General features: G+C 43.0%; 1 protein-coding gene across 3 annotated transcripts in view; it reads left to right on the top strand.

Moving 5' to 3' along the window:
• The first annotated feature begins 323 nt into the window (after positions 1-323).
• Sp3 (Sp3 transcription factor) overlaps positions 324-17,516 on the top strand; it is a 52,942-nt gene continuing 35,749 nt past the window's right edge. The window contains exons 1-4 of one of the 3 annotated variants that reach the window (XM_085834785.1): positions 324-980; positions 1,599-1,747; positions 2,206-2,337; positions 10,460-11,819. In XM_085834785.1, coding sequence (XP_085690911.1) covers positions 974-980; positions 1,599-1,747; positions 2,206-2,337; positions 10,460-11,819 — 1,648 coding nt within the window. In that variant the 5' untranslated portion in view covers positions 324-973. The remainder of the gene's footprint in view (positions 981-1,598; positions 1,748-2,205; positions 2,338-10,459; positions 11,820-17,516) is intronic. The other 2 variants (XM_021154401.3, XM_085834784.1) reach the window with 2 other exon arrangements.

The following is a 17,516-nucleotide window of genomic DNA, read 5'->3' on the forward strand; positions in this document are numbered from 1 at the left end:
TCTCATTGAATAAAAACATAACTAAGCCTGCTTTGATATCACTGGCCAGGACTAAAACCTTTTTTCTTTATGAAGGGACTGGAGATATCTTTTTGCTCTAAGTGCCTGCCTCCAGGGTCCACAAAAGTAGATGTTGGTAACCACGGGCTAAGCTCGGGAGGATGGGAAGGTGATGGATCCGACTTGCGACCAAGAGCTGAATGTGTGTGAAAACGTCCTCCTCCAGCCTCGGAGGGGGTGTCTCCCCCAATACCAGCTCCCTCCCCCAGGGCTCGTGGGGCGGGTCCGGTTTGCTCAGTAGCAGCAGCAGCCCTGAGGCCGAGCGGCGGTGGCCTCCTGGCAGCGCTGGCAAGAGGCAGCTCCGAGCGCCCGGGCCCTGGGGAGATCCAGTCCGGTCGGCTGCCAGGATGGAGGAGACGTCGAGTGGAGCCGGAGCCACCGGGGACGGACTTCCTCCCCAGCTCGGCTCCCCGACAGCCTGGCGAGGCCTGCACGCAGGGCCAGCCAGTGGAAGAGGCCTGCGCCTCGGGTCTGGCAGCCGCAGCCGAGGAACGAGGCTGGCACAGCAGGGTAACGCGCGAGCCGGGGCCGTTCCGGAGAACCTACGGCGCCACGGCCGCTCATTGTCTCTCCCCTTCAACCCGGGGGCAAACAGGAAGCCCGCCGCCAGGCCGAGCGACCGACAGGCGTCCGGACCAATGAACAGAGCTGACGGAGAGCCTAGCGGCAAATGAGCGCCGGGAAGAGGGGCGGAACTTCCGGGCGGGCTGTCGCCCTCTTCCCCCCTTTTGGGCTGGAGGCTCCACCTTTTGTGTTTCCCGCACAGTCAATCAAAATAGGAAAAAAAAAATTCCCCGGACCGCTCCGGCCGTGTCCGCCGCCGCTTCCCGCATCTTCTCCCGCCGCCGCCGCCTTCGCTTCTCACCATGTGTAAGGCGGCGGGGAGCCCCGCCTGAGCTGTCCTAAACACACTATGACCGGTACGTAAAGCCGAGAGAGAGCAACCCTCGTTGCCTCCGCCGCTGCCACTGCCGCCCACAGCCAGCCCGGGGCCGCCACCGCCAGCTCCCGGCCTCCGGGAGCGTGCGACCGAGTGTCGGCGGAGGCAGAAAGCCGCACTCCCCATCTCTGCCAGCCAGCCGTCCAGCCCTTCCAGCCCCAGCTCCGAGTGCCCGCCGGGCTCGGGGCGGGCGGCCCGGTCCGCCGGGAGCGCATCCCCCCTGTGTGCGGGCGCGGGCGGCGGCGGGCGGGCGTGTGCGAGTGACTGACGGTGCGAGAGGAGCGAGCGCCGCGGAGGGAAAGGGGAGGAGAGGAGAGGAGAGGAGAGGGGGCAGGGGCAGCGCGGGGAGGAGGAGGAGGGAACGAGGAGGAGGAGGGTTACAGCCGCGGCGGGCGGGGGCAGCAGGAGGGGAGGAGGGAGCGCGCCGCTGCCGCCGCTGTGGCCGCCGCGGCCGGGGGGAGGGCAGGGGAGGGGCAGGGCCCGGGCCGCCCGGCGCTCACTAATGTGGCCGCGGCCCGCGGGCCCCCTCCCTCCCCGCACCCGCCTTCCTCCCCACCCCACCCTCCTCCTCCCCCCTCCCCCCGCGCTGTGCCTGCAGCTCCCGAAAAGCCCGTGAAACAAGAGGAAATGGCTGCCTTGGACGTGGACGGCGGCGGAGGCGGCGGCGGCCACGGCGAGTATCTACAGCAGCAACAGCAGCAGCAGCAGCAACACGGAAACGGCGCGGCGGCGGCGGCGGCGGCCCAGGTGAGGAGCGGCTGAGCGCGGCCGGGCTCCCCGCGCGCCGCTTTCTCCTCCCCTCGCCCTCCCTCCCTCCCTCCCGCGCGCGCCCGCCCGCCCGCCCCTCCCCCGCCCCGGGAGCTGCCCGCCCGAGGCGCCAACGCTCCGACCCCGCCCGCGCGCCCCCGCCCGCCGCCTTTTTGTGTGTGTGTGTGTGTGCGTGTGTGTGTGTGAGTGTGCAAGTGTGCGCGCCCTCCCGGGTGGGATCCGGGCGGAGGGAAGAGGCCCGGCGCGCAGCCGTCCGCCGCGGGCCGCGGAGCGCGGGGAGAGGCGCCGCAGACCCCGGAGGAGGAGGAGGAGAGCGCGGGGCCCGGTTGGCGGCGCGGCCAGGCGCGGAGCGAGCCGTACTTCCTGTGCGAGCGGGCCCGGCCCTAACCGCCACCCCCCTCCCTGTCTCCCTCTCTGAACCCGCCCATCGCGGGTAGGACACTCAGCCGTCACCGCTCGCTCTGCTGGCCGCTACCTGCAGCAAGATAGGGCCGCCATCGCCGGGCGACGACGACGAGGAGGCGGCCGTTGCCGCCGCCGCCGGGGTCCCCGCCGCCGCCGCCGGAGCGGTAAGTCCCGCCCGCCCGCCATCCCGGGCCTGCGGCGCGCCCGCCGGCCCGCCAGCCAGCCAGCCCAAGGCCTCCCGCCGCCGCGCGGCCGTCACGCGCGGGCCGTCCGGCTCCTCCACGCTTCCCTGCTCCTTCGCGTCCCCGGTGGGAGCCGGGGCCGGCCCGCGCCTTCCGGAGATTGTCACTGCGGCATCGCGCGCAAAATTCCTCACAAAATGAAGTCTGAGACGGCGGAGGTGGGGGGTGGGCACGGGACTCCAAAATGGATGTTTAAGTAATTCGTATCAGGACTTGAAAACTCACTCGCTCTTTGCACTACATTTGCAAGCACAGCCTATCGGTCATAGATAGTATCACCTACCGAGGCAAGGATGGCTCTAGTTTCTAGAGTTTTTGAATCTGGAGCAAGTTTCCAGATCTTGGGTATTTGATCATTTAAAAGGAGCATGTTCTTTTATACGCAGGGACGAACATTTTTATTACTTTTTTTTAAAACCTGATCATTCAGAATTGGCATTTTGCAGACTACTCCAACTTTGCACTAGTTTTGTTCTGAGTAGGGTTAAGTGAAACAGTTGGAGGCTATTGAAATTTGAAGTTAGTAATAATTTTGGCCTTTGAGGTTTTCTAGAATATCAATCCTAAAAAGTAGATGAAAGTCATTTTGTTTACATGCTTGTTAGTATACTTCATACTTAAAGAGTTGAAATTGGTTGACAAAATCTTATTTTTATTATAACGAGTCTGATGGGATTCTTTGTTAATTTTAGAACCTCTAGGCTGTGGAGAGGAGCGGGAAGTCTTAGTTGAAGACTCAGTGTAAAATTAGGTGCTGTAGACAATGTGAATTTTACATCTGTGTGGACCATTGCTGCTCTTAGCTTACTGTGAAAAGGTGTGTTCACTTGTTAAGATAGTTAAAACACGTCTCAAGACATAAGTTTTTAAGAGGTTTATAGCAATCGATTTATGTAGTGTCAGTTTAATTGTCACTGTTAGAAAAGTTAGCTGTTGTATACTAGTCATTCAACGTTGTTACTCTGTATTACTAGTAAATAGATATTTTTAGTCTGATTAGACTATGGGCAATGGGAACATTTTTAATGTCATGTATTTTTTAAGCATATTAAAATATCAAAAGCTCTTTGGGAAAACTTTAAAGAAACCTAAGCAGATTAGTAAACTTTTAAAATAAGTTATATTTCCCTAGTCCCAAAGTGCCAAATTAAGTTTATTGTTTTCTTTAATAAAGTACCTCAGAAGTAAAATTGAAAAATAAACTTTAAAGTGCAATTTTTCATGTAACTATCAAAGTTTACGAATGTGCTTACAGATGGGGAGGGGAGTGGTGAGGAGAAACGCAGGGCTGAAAGCATCATGCTCAGACTCCAACTCTACTGCATCACTAGACTGACCCCAGCCATGTGTTTGTGTCATGTTCTTGGGCTTCTTTAAGATCTCTGACCTATCACAACATTATTAAGAACACCATTTCCTGCCAGATGAACATGAACACTCTGAATTTAGTAAAAGTAATAATATGAAAGTACAGTTTGCTAGAGAGGCCCCTAAACTTGGAATTTTTTGGTGCATGTTTGGTGCTCGATAAATCTTGAGTTCTTCCAAATTTCTCACTTTGAGCAAAGTTGAAGTAAACTGAGCTGAAAGTTGAATAAAGTGAAAAACATGAGAGCTGTCGTTTTTGTCTGAACATTAATGGGAAAAAAAAGTTGATTTCTAGTTTAAAAGTAGTTTAAAGTTTTTTTCAGAATGCTTAAAAGATATTTTCAATATTTAAAATTATACTTTAATATATTTAAGTCCTCTGAAATCACTGGAGATGACTAGAGGACCTTAGTGTCTTGAGAGTTGTGGGATGTTTTTAGACTTCGTGCAAAGCAGGAATCTCGTGTCAGTCACGACTTACACCTTTGCCCAGCTTCCCCCAATGCTGCCTTATTGTGGCACAGTTTTCAGATCTGTGTATCACTCACATAGGTAGCTACAGATTTTGAGTTTTGCTGATTTTCCCATTAATGTTCATTTTCTAATCTAGGTTCTAGACAAAGATATCTATTAAAGTGTTCTGTCTAAAGCCAAATGCAGATGCTCAACCTAGTGGCAATTTAGCTTGGTATTTCAAGATGATGAGTACCTTGAGAAGCCAGTGTTCACTAGAGACTTGCTTTACCATTTGAGTTTGAAACTTATAGAGGATCCTGGCCAAGGGTGTGCAGAGCTACAGATTAGACAGACACAGTGGTTTCATCTATAATGACCTGTAATGAGCATCCAGAGATGATGCAGCAAAGTTCCTTTGTATTTTATTATTAATAATTAGGAAATGAGATCTCTGCTTATATTGTCCAAATTACAGGCATGACCTTGAGGACAATTTGTGCTTTTGTGAAATAAACTATACAAACAAATGTAAAAAGAATCACTGGTTTAAGTTACAAGTTCAATGTTTATTAGTTTTGCAGGTAAATGTTGCCACATTTAAAAAGTGAATACTGATTTCATTTCAAAGGTAGGGAATTTTACCATTAAAACCTTACAGGGCTAGGATGTAGCTTAGTGACAGTGCTTGCCTAGCATTTGCAAAGGCTTGGCTGCCATTCCACCCCCACATACTGAGTTGGGGTGGGGAAGACCTTACAGTGCCCTTGCAGTTTGAGTTGACATTTTACTTGTGTATCTGCTCAAGAATTATTATATTTGACTCCACCTTAGTTTCACACTTGTTCTGATTTTCAGGTACACCCTTCTGGCTTTTATAAAGCCATTAATGGGGCTAAGAAGTTAATCATTATTTCAAAATGCAGTGAGAATTTCTTTTCCCTTTCCACTGGTACAATCTAAGAAGACAGACCATGTTCTTTTCTTTTCCTTCAATCTCCACCCATTATTTTTATGCCTCATTGCATTGGAGAATGCCCTTGTCATGAATTGCTATAGCAACATCATTGGGTGTGCTGCCACCACCCAAGGCCTCTGTAGGTTATGGTCCTTTTCACCTTGTTAGGTGTATAGACCCAGGAAGAATGAGCAATGCCTCCTCACGACTTTTACAACATCAACTTTGATGTTGACGAGGTTTTCTTTTCTTTTTTTTTTTCTTTTTTTTTTTTAAGATTTATTTATTAATTATATGTAAGTACACTGTAGCTGTCTTCAGACACTCCAGAAGAGGGAGTCAGATCTCATTACAGATGGTTGTGAGCCACCATGTGGTTGCTGGGATTTGAACTCTGAACCTTCGGAAGAGCAGTCAGGTGCTCTTACCCACTGAGCCATCTCACCAGCCCGACGAGGTTTTCCTTGTTCATTTTCTTTTTTTTTTTTCTTTTTTTTTTTAATTTTTAACATTTTTTTATTATGTATTTTCCTCAATTACATTTCCAATGCTATCCCAAAAGTTCCCCATCCCCCCCCCCCCCCCCCACTTCCCTACCCACCCATTCCCATTCTTTTGGCCCTGGCATTCCCCTGTATTGGGGCATATAAAGTTTGCAAGTCCAATGGGCCTCTCTTTCCAGTGATGGCCGACTAGGCCATCTTTCGATACATATGCAGCTAGAGACAAGAACTCCGGGGGTACTGGTTAGTTCATCATGTTGTTCCCCCTATAGGGTTGCAGATCCCTTTAACTCCTTGGGTACTTTCTCTAGCTCCTCCATTGGGAGCCCTGTGATCCATCCAATAGCTGACTGTGAGCATCCACTTCTGTGTTTGCTAGGCCCCGGCATAGTCTCACAAGAGACAGCTATATCTGGGTCCTTTAAGCAAAATCTTGCTAGTGTATGCAATGGTGTCAGCGTTTGGAAGCTGATTATGGGATGGATCCCTGGATATGGCAGTCTCTAGATGGTCCATCCTTTCATCACAGCTCCAAACTTTGTCTCTGCCTTGTTCATTTTCTAATAAGACGTAGTTTTATTTGGGAACTTGCATAGAGGGTTATCAGGCCCCCAAGGCAATCCAAGGCCTTCCTGGTTGTATTAGTGTTTCCCTTTGTTTCTGTAGTATTTCCAGTCACTGCCTTTTGGTATTGGATGACTTTCTAATTTATCGCTTCTCCGTCTGGTATTTAATCTTTTCTATTGGTGTGTTAATGGAACTTCTTTTATGAAGGAAAAGGCTTCAAACTTCAGGCTTTGTAGTGTTGGACTATCTGGGACTTGCTCATTGTAGAATTACATATGTAGGTTAAAAATTGGTTCCTTGGGTGCTAATATCTAAAAAGTCAGTTTTACTGATTTCTTTCGTCCTCTATATATTTTCTGTAATTTTCTTTTATGTATTTCTTTTATTTATTCATAAAGTATATATTGATCTTTGTTCCAGGTATCTAATGGGTGCTTTTAAAACCTGATATCATAGTTTTAATAATTAATGATAACTTGGAATTACATGCTTTGCATATAGATACTGTGTGCATATATATTTGCTTTCCTTTTTCCCTCTTCTTTTTCAGACAGGGATGTAATATATACATACATACATATGTATGTATATATGTATGTATCTCCTAGGTTGGTCTCATTTGAGGTTCTGCCAAATGTTTGGAATTAGAGATATAAACAATTGTACCTGGCCTTAAATATATTTTTAAAAAATGCTTTTTACTTTAGGATTATTCACAAAAGTTTTAATACATTATTTTGCCTCAGATATGCAGATTTCCCCCGTCATTTAACTGCTTATACTATGGGAAGCTGGTGCTGTAGTTTACTTAGCTCTGAAGGGTGACGTGGACAGTATTTATGCAGACTTGTACATGAGTACCTATGTATAGTCAAGGAATTTGTTGACTAGAAAGCTGGTCACTCATGGTTAAAATCTACTTCATTATTACTCCTGTAAGAAATTACCTATCTATATATCTTTAGGTAGCATATATTGATCACTTTTAAAAGAAAATGGACAAAAATACAGTTCTGTAAAATTAGCTTATGACAAAGTACTATAATTGTCTAAATAACCCAAGAATGTTTGTGAATTTAGTGCAAGCAAAAAATCTGACTGTTGATTTTTCAGTTGAACAATAACTTAAGATGATGAATGGATTTTGTTCATTTTTATGCAGATTTTAATACAAAATAGACTAAGTAAATATCAATTTACTTAAAATGCCAAAAGACTGAAATAAAACAAATTGTTTATGTTTGGAAAGATTAGTTCTGGTTATAATTTCAATTCTAAATTAGAATTGACCAAAAGTGACTTCAGTGCTTGGTCCTTGATATAAACATTGAAGATTAAGTTTTTAAGTGTATTTGAGTTCAGGCCTGGAGATTTGCAATAGGTTCAGTTTCTTCGTCTTTATTTTCTTGTGCATTTATTTCAGTCCCCTTCACTGAGCCTTTAGTTTATCTTTATAAATACAAATGTGATTGCAGCAATCACTTGCTTATGAACCGTGCATAGTTCTCATTTACTGTCTAAAGTCCGACAAGTCAGCATGTCCTGTAAAGCCATTTACAAGTTGATGGAACTGTTCCCATTGCTTTTGTGTGACTATAAGCCTGTGCTGGATCCTCTCGGACCCTTAAGTTAGACTCTTTAAAAAGTCTTGTGTATTTTATCGTCTCTATATGTTTATTAATGCCTCTTAACTGACCAAAGTAAAAGCTTACATTCTAATATGACTTCCAAATTAGTGTGGACAATTCCCCACCCCCACCCCCTCTCTGTTCCCACATTGTGCTTTGATTATGTGTCTAGTGTATACCACTTTCACATTGCATTAGCATGTGTGTCTACATTTGCTTGCATAGAATTGTGACCATTTGTGGACAAAGGTTTTTATTGTTTTGCTTGTACATGCTTATTTCATCTTCACAGATCTGCTCAAATGCTTGCATTAAGTCAGAAATGAACTGTGGTCCATTTGAAATATAGACTTTTCAACTGCATGAAAATTGAGTAGTGAATTTCTTAGTGTCTCATATATTCTCAAAGGGGACTATTAAAAACAAACAAAGTTAAAGATAAGTACTGCTGTGAAAGCTTTCCACAGAAGTTAGTGTGACTTGTAAACAGACTCGCTTGCCCCAGTAGTACTTCGTAAGAAATGGATATACTGTTTTGGGTCATACAGAGATTCCTTGGTGCTCAGTTATATAGCTACTTTGACATTGCTGGATAAGCTATGTTTGTATTTTTCATTGTCCAGTGACATACAGAGTTATTGAAACTCACAATATGGAATACAGTGAAGTCAAAATGGCTTTATTTTGATGGTAAATAATATATGGCCTTCTTTCTAGTGTCTTTATTTTATAATTGGTCTTAGTATACTTTACCCCTGGTCATCAGAGAGGGGTGAGCATAACAGTAGTTGAGAGGGCTTTGGGTTGAGCTGTAGATTTACCTTATTGTCTGCTGTTTGATAACTATGTGACTTGTCTTTCTTATTTCTCATCTGTGAAGTGTAGATGTGAATAGTGTTTATCACAGGATTGTTTTAAAAGTGTGTTACTGTAGTATTTGGTATATAAAAGAAAAGGCCAAATGTCAGATAATGCCTTTTTTTTTTCCCCTCTTCTCTTTTTTGTTGTTTTGAGACAGGGTTTCTCTGTGTAGCCCTGGCTATCTTGGAACTCCCTCTGTAGACCAGGCTGGCCTTAGACTCAGAAATTCACCTGCGTCTGCCTCCCAAGTACTGGGATTAAAGGCGTGCGCCACCACTGCTCAGCTCAGATATTGCTATTTTTATTCCCTTAAAAGAATCTACTTGTTGACCTTGTAGGAATTTTTTTTTTTTTTTTTTTGCATTCTTTTTGCCTACAGTGACACTTTTCTAATGTTGAATCTCTAAGCCATGGGGGTGACAGTTAAGAATCCTGTGGGTTACTGGATGTAGTACATGTATGCTTCATATTCTACTGCAATTTTAGAGTAATAGATATAGTTACATTCTTTATTCTCCAGTATTTACCTAGTAGTAAAACTTTATAGACTTAGCTATTTTACTGTGTAGTCGTAGGGCAATCACCTTTTCTCATTAAGTTTTGTTTTTCTTTGAGACAAGGCCTTACTTGATATTGATGGCCCAGGCTGGCCTTAGATTCCATATGATCCTGTCTCACCTTCTCTTGTGCTGGGATTATAGATAGGAGGGGCTTTAATATTGCCCAGCTGTTAAGGTCTTAACCCCTCCCTCAGCACCCCAGTAGTTAGTAAAGAAAAAGAATGTTGTTTGGTGGTTTACACATCATAAAATTGAAGTGTTTTTAGATTTATGACATAGCAATAACATAGATTTACTCTCCTAATTCATATGGTTTGTTAACAAACATCATGCTGTTTGTGTCTCCCTCTTCCCTCAATAGTACCTGATGGCGTTTTTTAAAAAAGTCTTGTTATATAGCCCAGGCTTAAACTTAAGGAAGTCCTCTGCTTCTCCCTCCAGACAGAGTGTTGGCACTACAGGTGTGTTCTAGCCGATCTAGAGTTTTTAAAGTTTTTTGTTTGTTTGAGACAGGGTTTCTCTGTGTAGCCACAACAGTCTGCGTTGTAGATTAGACTGGCCTTGAACTCAGAGATTTACTTGCCTCTGCTTCCCAAGTGTCAGAATTAAAGGTAGCTTAGTTAAATATTTTTAGTGAATTGCATAGTCTTTGTTCTCTGTCCTGTTTATAATCTTGCTTATGCCCCTTTGTTTTATATAGTTTAAAGATTATAGATGAGTGATTAAAAGATCAGTTTGTATTGCCATGCATTGTACTGTGCACCTATATAGTCCCAGTTTATTCAGCAGCTGTGACTGAGACTGAAGAATCATGTGGATATGTGAGTTCCAAGACAAGTTTGGGCAACAAACATAGTGAGACCTTGCTCACCTCTACCAAAAAGTGTGGCTGCAATATAATCTAGATTATTCTGATTAAGACATATCCCCACTTAAATAGGATGTATTATATGTTTTTAGTAACTTAAATCAAGAAGTGAAAATTATCATGGTATGTATAGTACTGCTTTTGTGTTGGAACTCTTGTGCTATTAGGATGGCTTTTATTTTCACATAGTTGAATTTATACCAGGTGAGGTTTTTTTTGCAAATTGGGTTAAGTTGTCACAAATACATCACAACGTTTTTTTTGTTTTCTTCATCCAGACAGGTGATTTGGCTTCTGCACAGTTAGGAGGAGCACCAAACCGATGGGAGGTTTTGTCAGCTACACCTACAACTATAAAAGATGAAGCTGGTAATCTAGTACAGATTCCAGGTGCTGCTACTTCAAGTGGGCAGTATGTCCTTCCCCTTCAGAATTTGCAGAATCAACAAATATTTTCAGTTGCACCAGGATCAGATTCATCAAATGGTACAGTGTCCAATGTTCAGTATCAAGTAATACCACAGATTCAGTCAACAGATGCTCAGCAGGTTCAGATTGGCTTCACAGGCTCCTCAGATAATGGGGGCATAAATCAAGAAAACAGCCAAATTCAGATCATTCCTGGCTCTAATCAAACCTTACTGGCCTCTGGAACACCTCCTGCTAATATCCAGAATCTCATACCACAGACTGGTCAAGTCCAGGTTCAGGGAGTTGCAATTGGTGGCTCATCATTTCCTGGCCAAACTCAAGTAGTCGCTAATGTGCCTCTTGGTCTGCCAGGAAATATTACCTTTGTACCAATCAATAGTGTCGATCTAGATTCTTTGGGACTCTCGGGAAGTTCTCAGACAATGACTGCAGGCATTAATGCCGACGGACATTTGATAAACACAGGACAAGCTATGGATAGTTCAGACAATTCAGAAAGGACTGGTGAGCGGGTTTCTCCTGATGTTAATGAAACTAATGCTGATACAGATTTATTTGTGCCAACATCCTCTTCATCACAGTTGCCTGTTACAATAGATAGTACAGGTATATTACAGCAAAACACAAATAGCTTGACTACTACTAGTGGGCAAGTCCATTCTTCAGATCTTCAGGGAAATTATATCCAGTCGCCTGTTTCTGAAGAGACACAGGCTCAGAATATTCAGGTTTCTACAGCACAGCCTGTTGTACAACATCTACAACTTCAAGATTCTCAGCAGCCAACCAGTCAAGCCCAAATTGTGCAAGGTATTACACCACAGACAATCCATGGCGTGCAAGCCAGTGGTCAAAATATATCACAACAGGCTTTGCAAAACCTTCAGTTGCAGCTGAATCCTGGAACCTTTTTAATCCAGGCACAGACAGTGACCCCTTCTGGACAGATAACTTGGCAAACATTTCAAGTACAAGGGGTCCAGAACTTGCAGAATTTGCAAATACAAAATACCGCTGCCCAACAAATTACTTTGACGCCTGTTCAGACACTCACGCTTGGCCAAGTCGCAGCAGGTGGAGCCTTGACTTCAACTCCAGTTAGTCTAAGCACTGGTCAGTTGCCAAATCTACAGACAGTTACAGTAAATTCTATAGATTCTACTGGTATACAGCTACATCCAGGAGAGAATGCCGACAGTCCTGCAGGTGAGTCTTAATGATATGTCAATTATAAGTGCAATGATAATATCCAGGAAAACTGCTTTAGTTGTATATCCTTGTATTTATGTGTACGAGGCATCATAGAATCTTCCAAATTGTTCTTTTTGAAACTTTGTTTATTTGAAGTGAAAGATTTTCTATTGTACTGGTAATATTTTTCTTTTCTACAGCAGGTATTTATTTGTTTTAACATCTGATCGGTACTATCAACTATCAGACATAGTTTTTCCCTTTAATTTGGCAGGAGATTGTCTATTGGTTTTGGTATGGGATGAGTTTGACTTCTGTTTATGGGGAGGGAATGAAAGGGTAGTTAGTCCAAGTTTGGCTGGAACTTGCTGTGTAGACCAAGCAGGCTTTGAACTCAGATATGCCTACTTCTGTCTCCTTAGTGCTGTGATTCAAGGTTTGTGCCACCATGGCTGGCTGAATTAAATGTAATGTATATTGTATTCGGGTGGAGTATCAGGTTGGCATAATAAAACATGGTGCTGGGGGCTTGAGGGTACTGTCTCAGCCACTAGGTTTGTGATTTTTGACTTAGCCATTTTTCTCTGGAAAATTCCATTTCTTCATTGTATAAAACGTAGATATTAGACAGGATAACTATTGACTAGAAACTGTGTACACCTAACATTCTTTGGTTTTTGTGATAGTTGCCATTAAATTTGGTTGTCAGAAATAGCTATTGATAAGTATGTATTATAGATGTTTCAAGTTTATTCATTGAATGTTTTGCATGCACAATTAACTAATGAAGCTTTAAAAGGTAGCACCATTGTTTACTGTATTAATGTTATTTGTCTAGATATGATGAATATTTTTGTTTTATACTAAGTCCTTTTATAACATTAATTCTTGTACTTCATATTTGGATTTCTGTGGAGATCATACTGTTTAAATTTCCCAGTCTGTTTCTAAAGGTGAATTGGGGCAGAGACTTGAAGAGATTGAAGTGGTTTCCATCACACTTTTCATGACTCCTTTCCCCTTTCTCCTTTGTGTTCTTACAGATTTGTTATATATGCCTAGAAAGATGAGTTTGTCCTTGAGGGTCAGATTTGCATTTAGAAATCTTTACTGTAGCTTGGGTTTCCGAAACTAGTTAGAATAAAATTCCTACCCTCCACCCACTTCTGACACAGGGTTTCCCTGTAGCCCCAGCTAGCCTCAAACTCAAGAGATCTGCCTCTCTCTGCTTCCTGAGTGCTAGAATTAAAGGTGCTCACCACCACTAAGTGATTTAGAATAGAATTTTTCAAAAGTTGATTTGTAGATTTCTAGAGAGCCTGAGTATCCTTTCAGAAATCTTTTTCCTAATACTAAAAAGTTGTTTGTATTTTCATGTGTTCACATTGACTGATGGGTTAAAATTTAAGTTTAACTCAGTGGTTAAGAGCTTGTTGGGTGACTCATAAATACCTGTAAACTCCAGCTCGTAAAGGTCTGATATCTTTTCCTGGCTTCTGTAAGCACCTGCATACTCGTGTGCATGCACATACAGACATAGGTACACATGGTAAAGAGAAAAAAAATTCCTTAAATGGTATGAATGTTTGTTGTATTCTTTTCTTTTTTCTTTGTTGTTGTTGTTGTTGTTTGTTTTTTGAGACAGGGTTTCTCTGTGTAGCCCTGGCTGTCCTGGAATTCACTCTGTAGATTGCAGGCTGGCCTCAAACTCAGAAATCTGCCTGCCTCTGCCTCCCAAGTGCTGGGATTAAGGGCATGAACCACCACGCCCAGCTCGTTTGTTGTGTATTCCTTTTTTTTTTAAAGATTTATTTATATGAGTACACTGTAGCTGTCTTCAGACACACCAGAAGAGGGCATCAGATCTCATTACAATGGTTGTGAGCCACCATGTGGTTGCTGGGAATTGAACTCAAGACCTTTGGAAGAGCAGTCAGTGCTCTTACCCAATGAGCCATCTCTCCAACCCTGTTGTGTATTCTTAATGACTGTACTTTTTAAAGACAAATTACAATTTCACTGAAAACCTACTTGATAACTCAATAAAAATGTTCACAAAATTTCCAACTGTTGCACATTGCATGAAAACTGTCTTAAAAGACTGCCACTTGTCAAGTATCAAAGAATACCCATAATTAGCCAACAGGCTGTTGTTATTCCTTCCTTTCCCAGCTACATCTCTTTGTGAAGTTATTCATATGCTTCAGCCCAAACCACATTTCACAAGCAATTTAGTGCAGAAACAGATCTGAGCTTCTGTCTTTTCTTCCCTTAGGCATTCAGGGATTTGCAAAAATGTAAACCATGTTTTCCCTTTTTGTGTTGTGTAGTCCTGACTGTTACTGAATCTTGCTGTGTAGGACGGGCTGGGCTTTAATTTGTAGCATTGATCCTTCTGCCTCAGCCTCCTTAGTGGTGGGATTACAGACATGCACCACCATGCCTGGGTTGTTTTCTCTTTAAGGCTTTTGTCTGTTTGGCGAGTGGATTTTCCTGTAATGGTCAGTGTGTTGATGTGATGAGTCTGTCTGTCTGTTTCCTTGATGCTGGAGACTAAGACAGGCCTGACACATGCTTAGGCAGGCACTCTTTAAGATTTATTTTTCAGTTTTTTAAAAGCATTATTTTTTTAATGATTTTATTTTATGTACATTGGTATTCTGCCTGCATGTATGTCTGTGAGGATGTCAGGAGTCCTGGAACTGGAATTACAGACAGTTGTAAGCTGTTATGTAGTGCTGGGAATTGAACCTGGGTCTTAAACTCCAATCCTTTTCAGCTTTATGTGCCCACTTGCCCTGAGTGTTTGTGGGGGTAGGGAGAGACAGACATCATGGAAATTCTAATATGGACAAAATGTGTTTTTGAACTGCAGTCCTATTTAAGAAGTTAAAAAGAGAATCCTGGACTGGGGGTGTTGTTCAGTGGTTAGCATACAACAGGCTTTGAATTTAATCCTTTTATGTGTAAGAACTACTTGTGACAGACATATGAAGACACAAGCTGAAATATTTAAAAATCCTGAAGTATAATCCACATACAAAATTTATCTTTTAAAGCATATTTAACAATTCTGTAGTTTTCAGTGTAGTCACACATCAGTCTTTCTTTAGCCTCTCAGACATGAGCAGGACACATATTTTGGAAAGTAACCTGGGATACATTAAATGCTTTTAAGAATGCTTTTCAGATGCTACTCAATAGAAACACTGGCTTAAATACAAGGTTGGATTTGTTTTTTGATAGGTAGTCCAGAAGCAAGTAATAAAAGATAGTATAATTTCATTTGGAGACTATTAAGCCTGTGTGTTTGTAAGTGTGGGTGTTAGTAGGTGTGTTGTGTTGTAGGTGTGGGTGTTGTAGGTGTGTTGTGTTGTAGGTGTGGGTGTTGTAGGTGTGTTGTGTTGTAGGTGTGGGTGTTGTAGGTGTGTTGTGTTGTAGGTGTGGGTGTTGTAGGTGTGGGTGTTGTAGGTGTGGGTGTTGTAGGTGTGGGTGTTGTAGGTGTGGGTGTTGTAGGTGTGTTGTGTTGTAGGTGTGTTGTGTTGTAGGTGTGTTGTGTTGTAGGTGTGTTGTGTTGTAGGTGTGTTGTGTTGTAGGTGTGTTGTGTTGTAGGTGTGTTGTGTTGTAGGTGTGGGTGTTGTAGGTGTGGGTGTTGTAGGTGTGGGTGTTGTAGGTGTGGGTGTTGTAGGTGTGGGTGTTGTAGGTGTGGGTGTTGTAGGTGTGTTGTGTTGTAGGTGTGGGTGTTGTAGGTGTGGGTGTTGTAGGTGTGGGTGTTGTAGGTATGTTGTGTTGTAGGTGTGGGTGTTGTAGGTGTGGGTGTTGTAGGTGTGGGTGTTGTAGGTGTGGGTGTTGTAGGTGTGGGTGTTGTAGGTGTGGGTGTTGTAGGTGTGTTGTGTTGTAGGTGTGGGTGTTGTAGGTGTGGGTGTTGTAGGTGTGGGTGTCGTAGGTGTGGGTGTTGTAGGTGTGTTGTGTTGTAGGTGTGGATGGAAGGTTGGGTTATGTTGAGTCTCTTGATGATAAGGTCAACATTACCTATTTTTCTTTGGTTTTGAGACAGTCTCTTGTGGATCTGGTGACTACTGCTTGGTTAGAATGTGGACAATGATGCTCCAGGGATCTTTCTGTCTGCCACTAAACCTTTCCTAGGGTTACAATCACATAGGACCCTGTCTGGCTCTCCAGCCCTTCTCCTTTTTTCTTTTTTATATGGGAACTGGGGATCTGAACTCAGGTCCTGATGCTTTTACTGGCTGAACCATTTTCCAAGCCCCAGTGAATACTAGGTTATTAGGAAACCCTTTTGTTTACTGTCTTTCTAATTGGCAAGATGGGGAAATGAAAGCTGGGTTTAGTAGTAAACATGACATTTTAGGATGCACAAGGCCCTGACTGATCCACAGCATGAAAAGGGATGGACTGAAGAGAAAAGACATTCTTAGAGGAAAAAGTATTTCCTTGTTTAACATTTTAGTTTTGGTAGATAAGAATTCAATGTCAGTTTTCTAAAGTACTGGAGAAACCCTGAAACCAGTGCTCTGTAATTGTCCAAAAACCCTCAAAAACTTAACAAAAACTTTTTAACTAAACCTTTATTCCAGCCTTCTTTTTTTAAAAAGAATTATTTATTTATATATTATCCATGACTTACCATTACAGATGGTTGTGAACCACCACTTGGTTGCTGGGAATTGAACTCAACCTTTGTAAGAGCAGTCAGTGCTCTTAACTGTTGAGCCATCTCTCCAGCCCTGATTTTTTTTTTTTAAAGTGAAACTCAAGCTAAATGACTTCAACAGCAGTTTTAGAAATCAAGGATTCTAATACAACACAGCCTCACTATTAATGTAATACATATTTAGGAAATGGTGGTAATTACAGACCAAGGAGTTTTCTGTTAGGAACGTCACTGAAACAGAAACTTAGATGGTAGTTGGAAGTGGACTTCTGATGCTAGAAAGGAGGAGGCATAGTGGAGCAAAGATGCTTAAGAAGACAGCAGGATAATGTAGGATACAGGCATAGGGTTGAATGTTGTGAGATAATCATATTGTGACTAGGGAGGGATATGGAGAGAGGTCTTCCCTTACAAGTTGATGAGAAACAATCTGACCAAAAAAAAAAAAAAAAAGTTGTTTTTTAATAGAAACCAGATGGGTAGAAGGGCAGATAATGACAAGTTTGAGAAAGAGGGCATGGGATGGTTGCTTGAAGAAATTAGAATGGAAGAAATTAGAATGTGAAGTGAGTAGATTGGGTATTGGATACTTTTGAATAATAGCTTATTTTTCCAGTTTTTTTTATAGTTGCTGAGGTGCAGGTATAACAGGTCTCTGAGCAGCCCCCTGTTTTGGGGCTGGGGGTGGGGGAGACAGGAAACAGTGACAACAACAATAGAAACTTGATCCAGTACTTTTGACTGTGTGTTGTAAGCTGTGCTTCCTCTCTGTCCTCACTGTGTTGGTCTGGCTCTAAGAGCGTCTGCTATGACACTGGAATACACTTACTCTGTCTTCCACACCTGACTTTTTCTCTTTCCAGGCTTTGAATTCTTTAGACATACTACTTTTTCTTTGGTCAATTTTTTGTCTTAGAATTCATATATGTAGACCAGCTTGGCCTTGAACTCACAGAGATGTTCCTGCTTCTGCCTCCTGTGTGAAGGATTAAAAGTATTTACCACCATCTCTAGCTGACATACTCATATTTTAATAT

Source organism: Mus caroli, unplaced genomic scaffold (assembly GCF_978045245.1).
Source record: "Mus caroli unplaced genomic scaffold, Mus_caroli_1 scaffold_2, whole genome shotgun sequence".
Classification (NCBI taxonomy): Eukaryota; Metazoa; Chordata; class Mammalia; order Rodentia; family Muridae; genus Mus; species Mus caroli.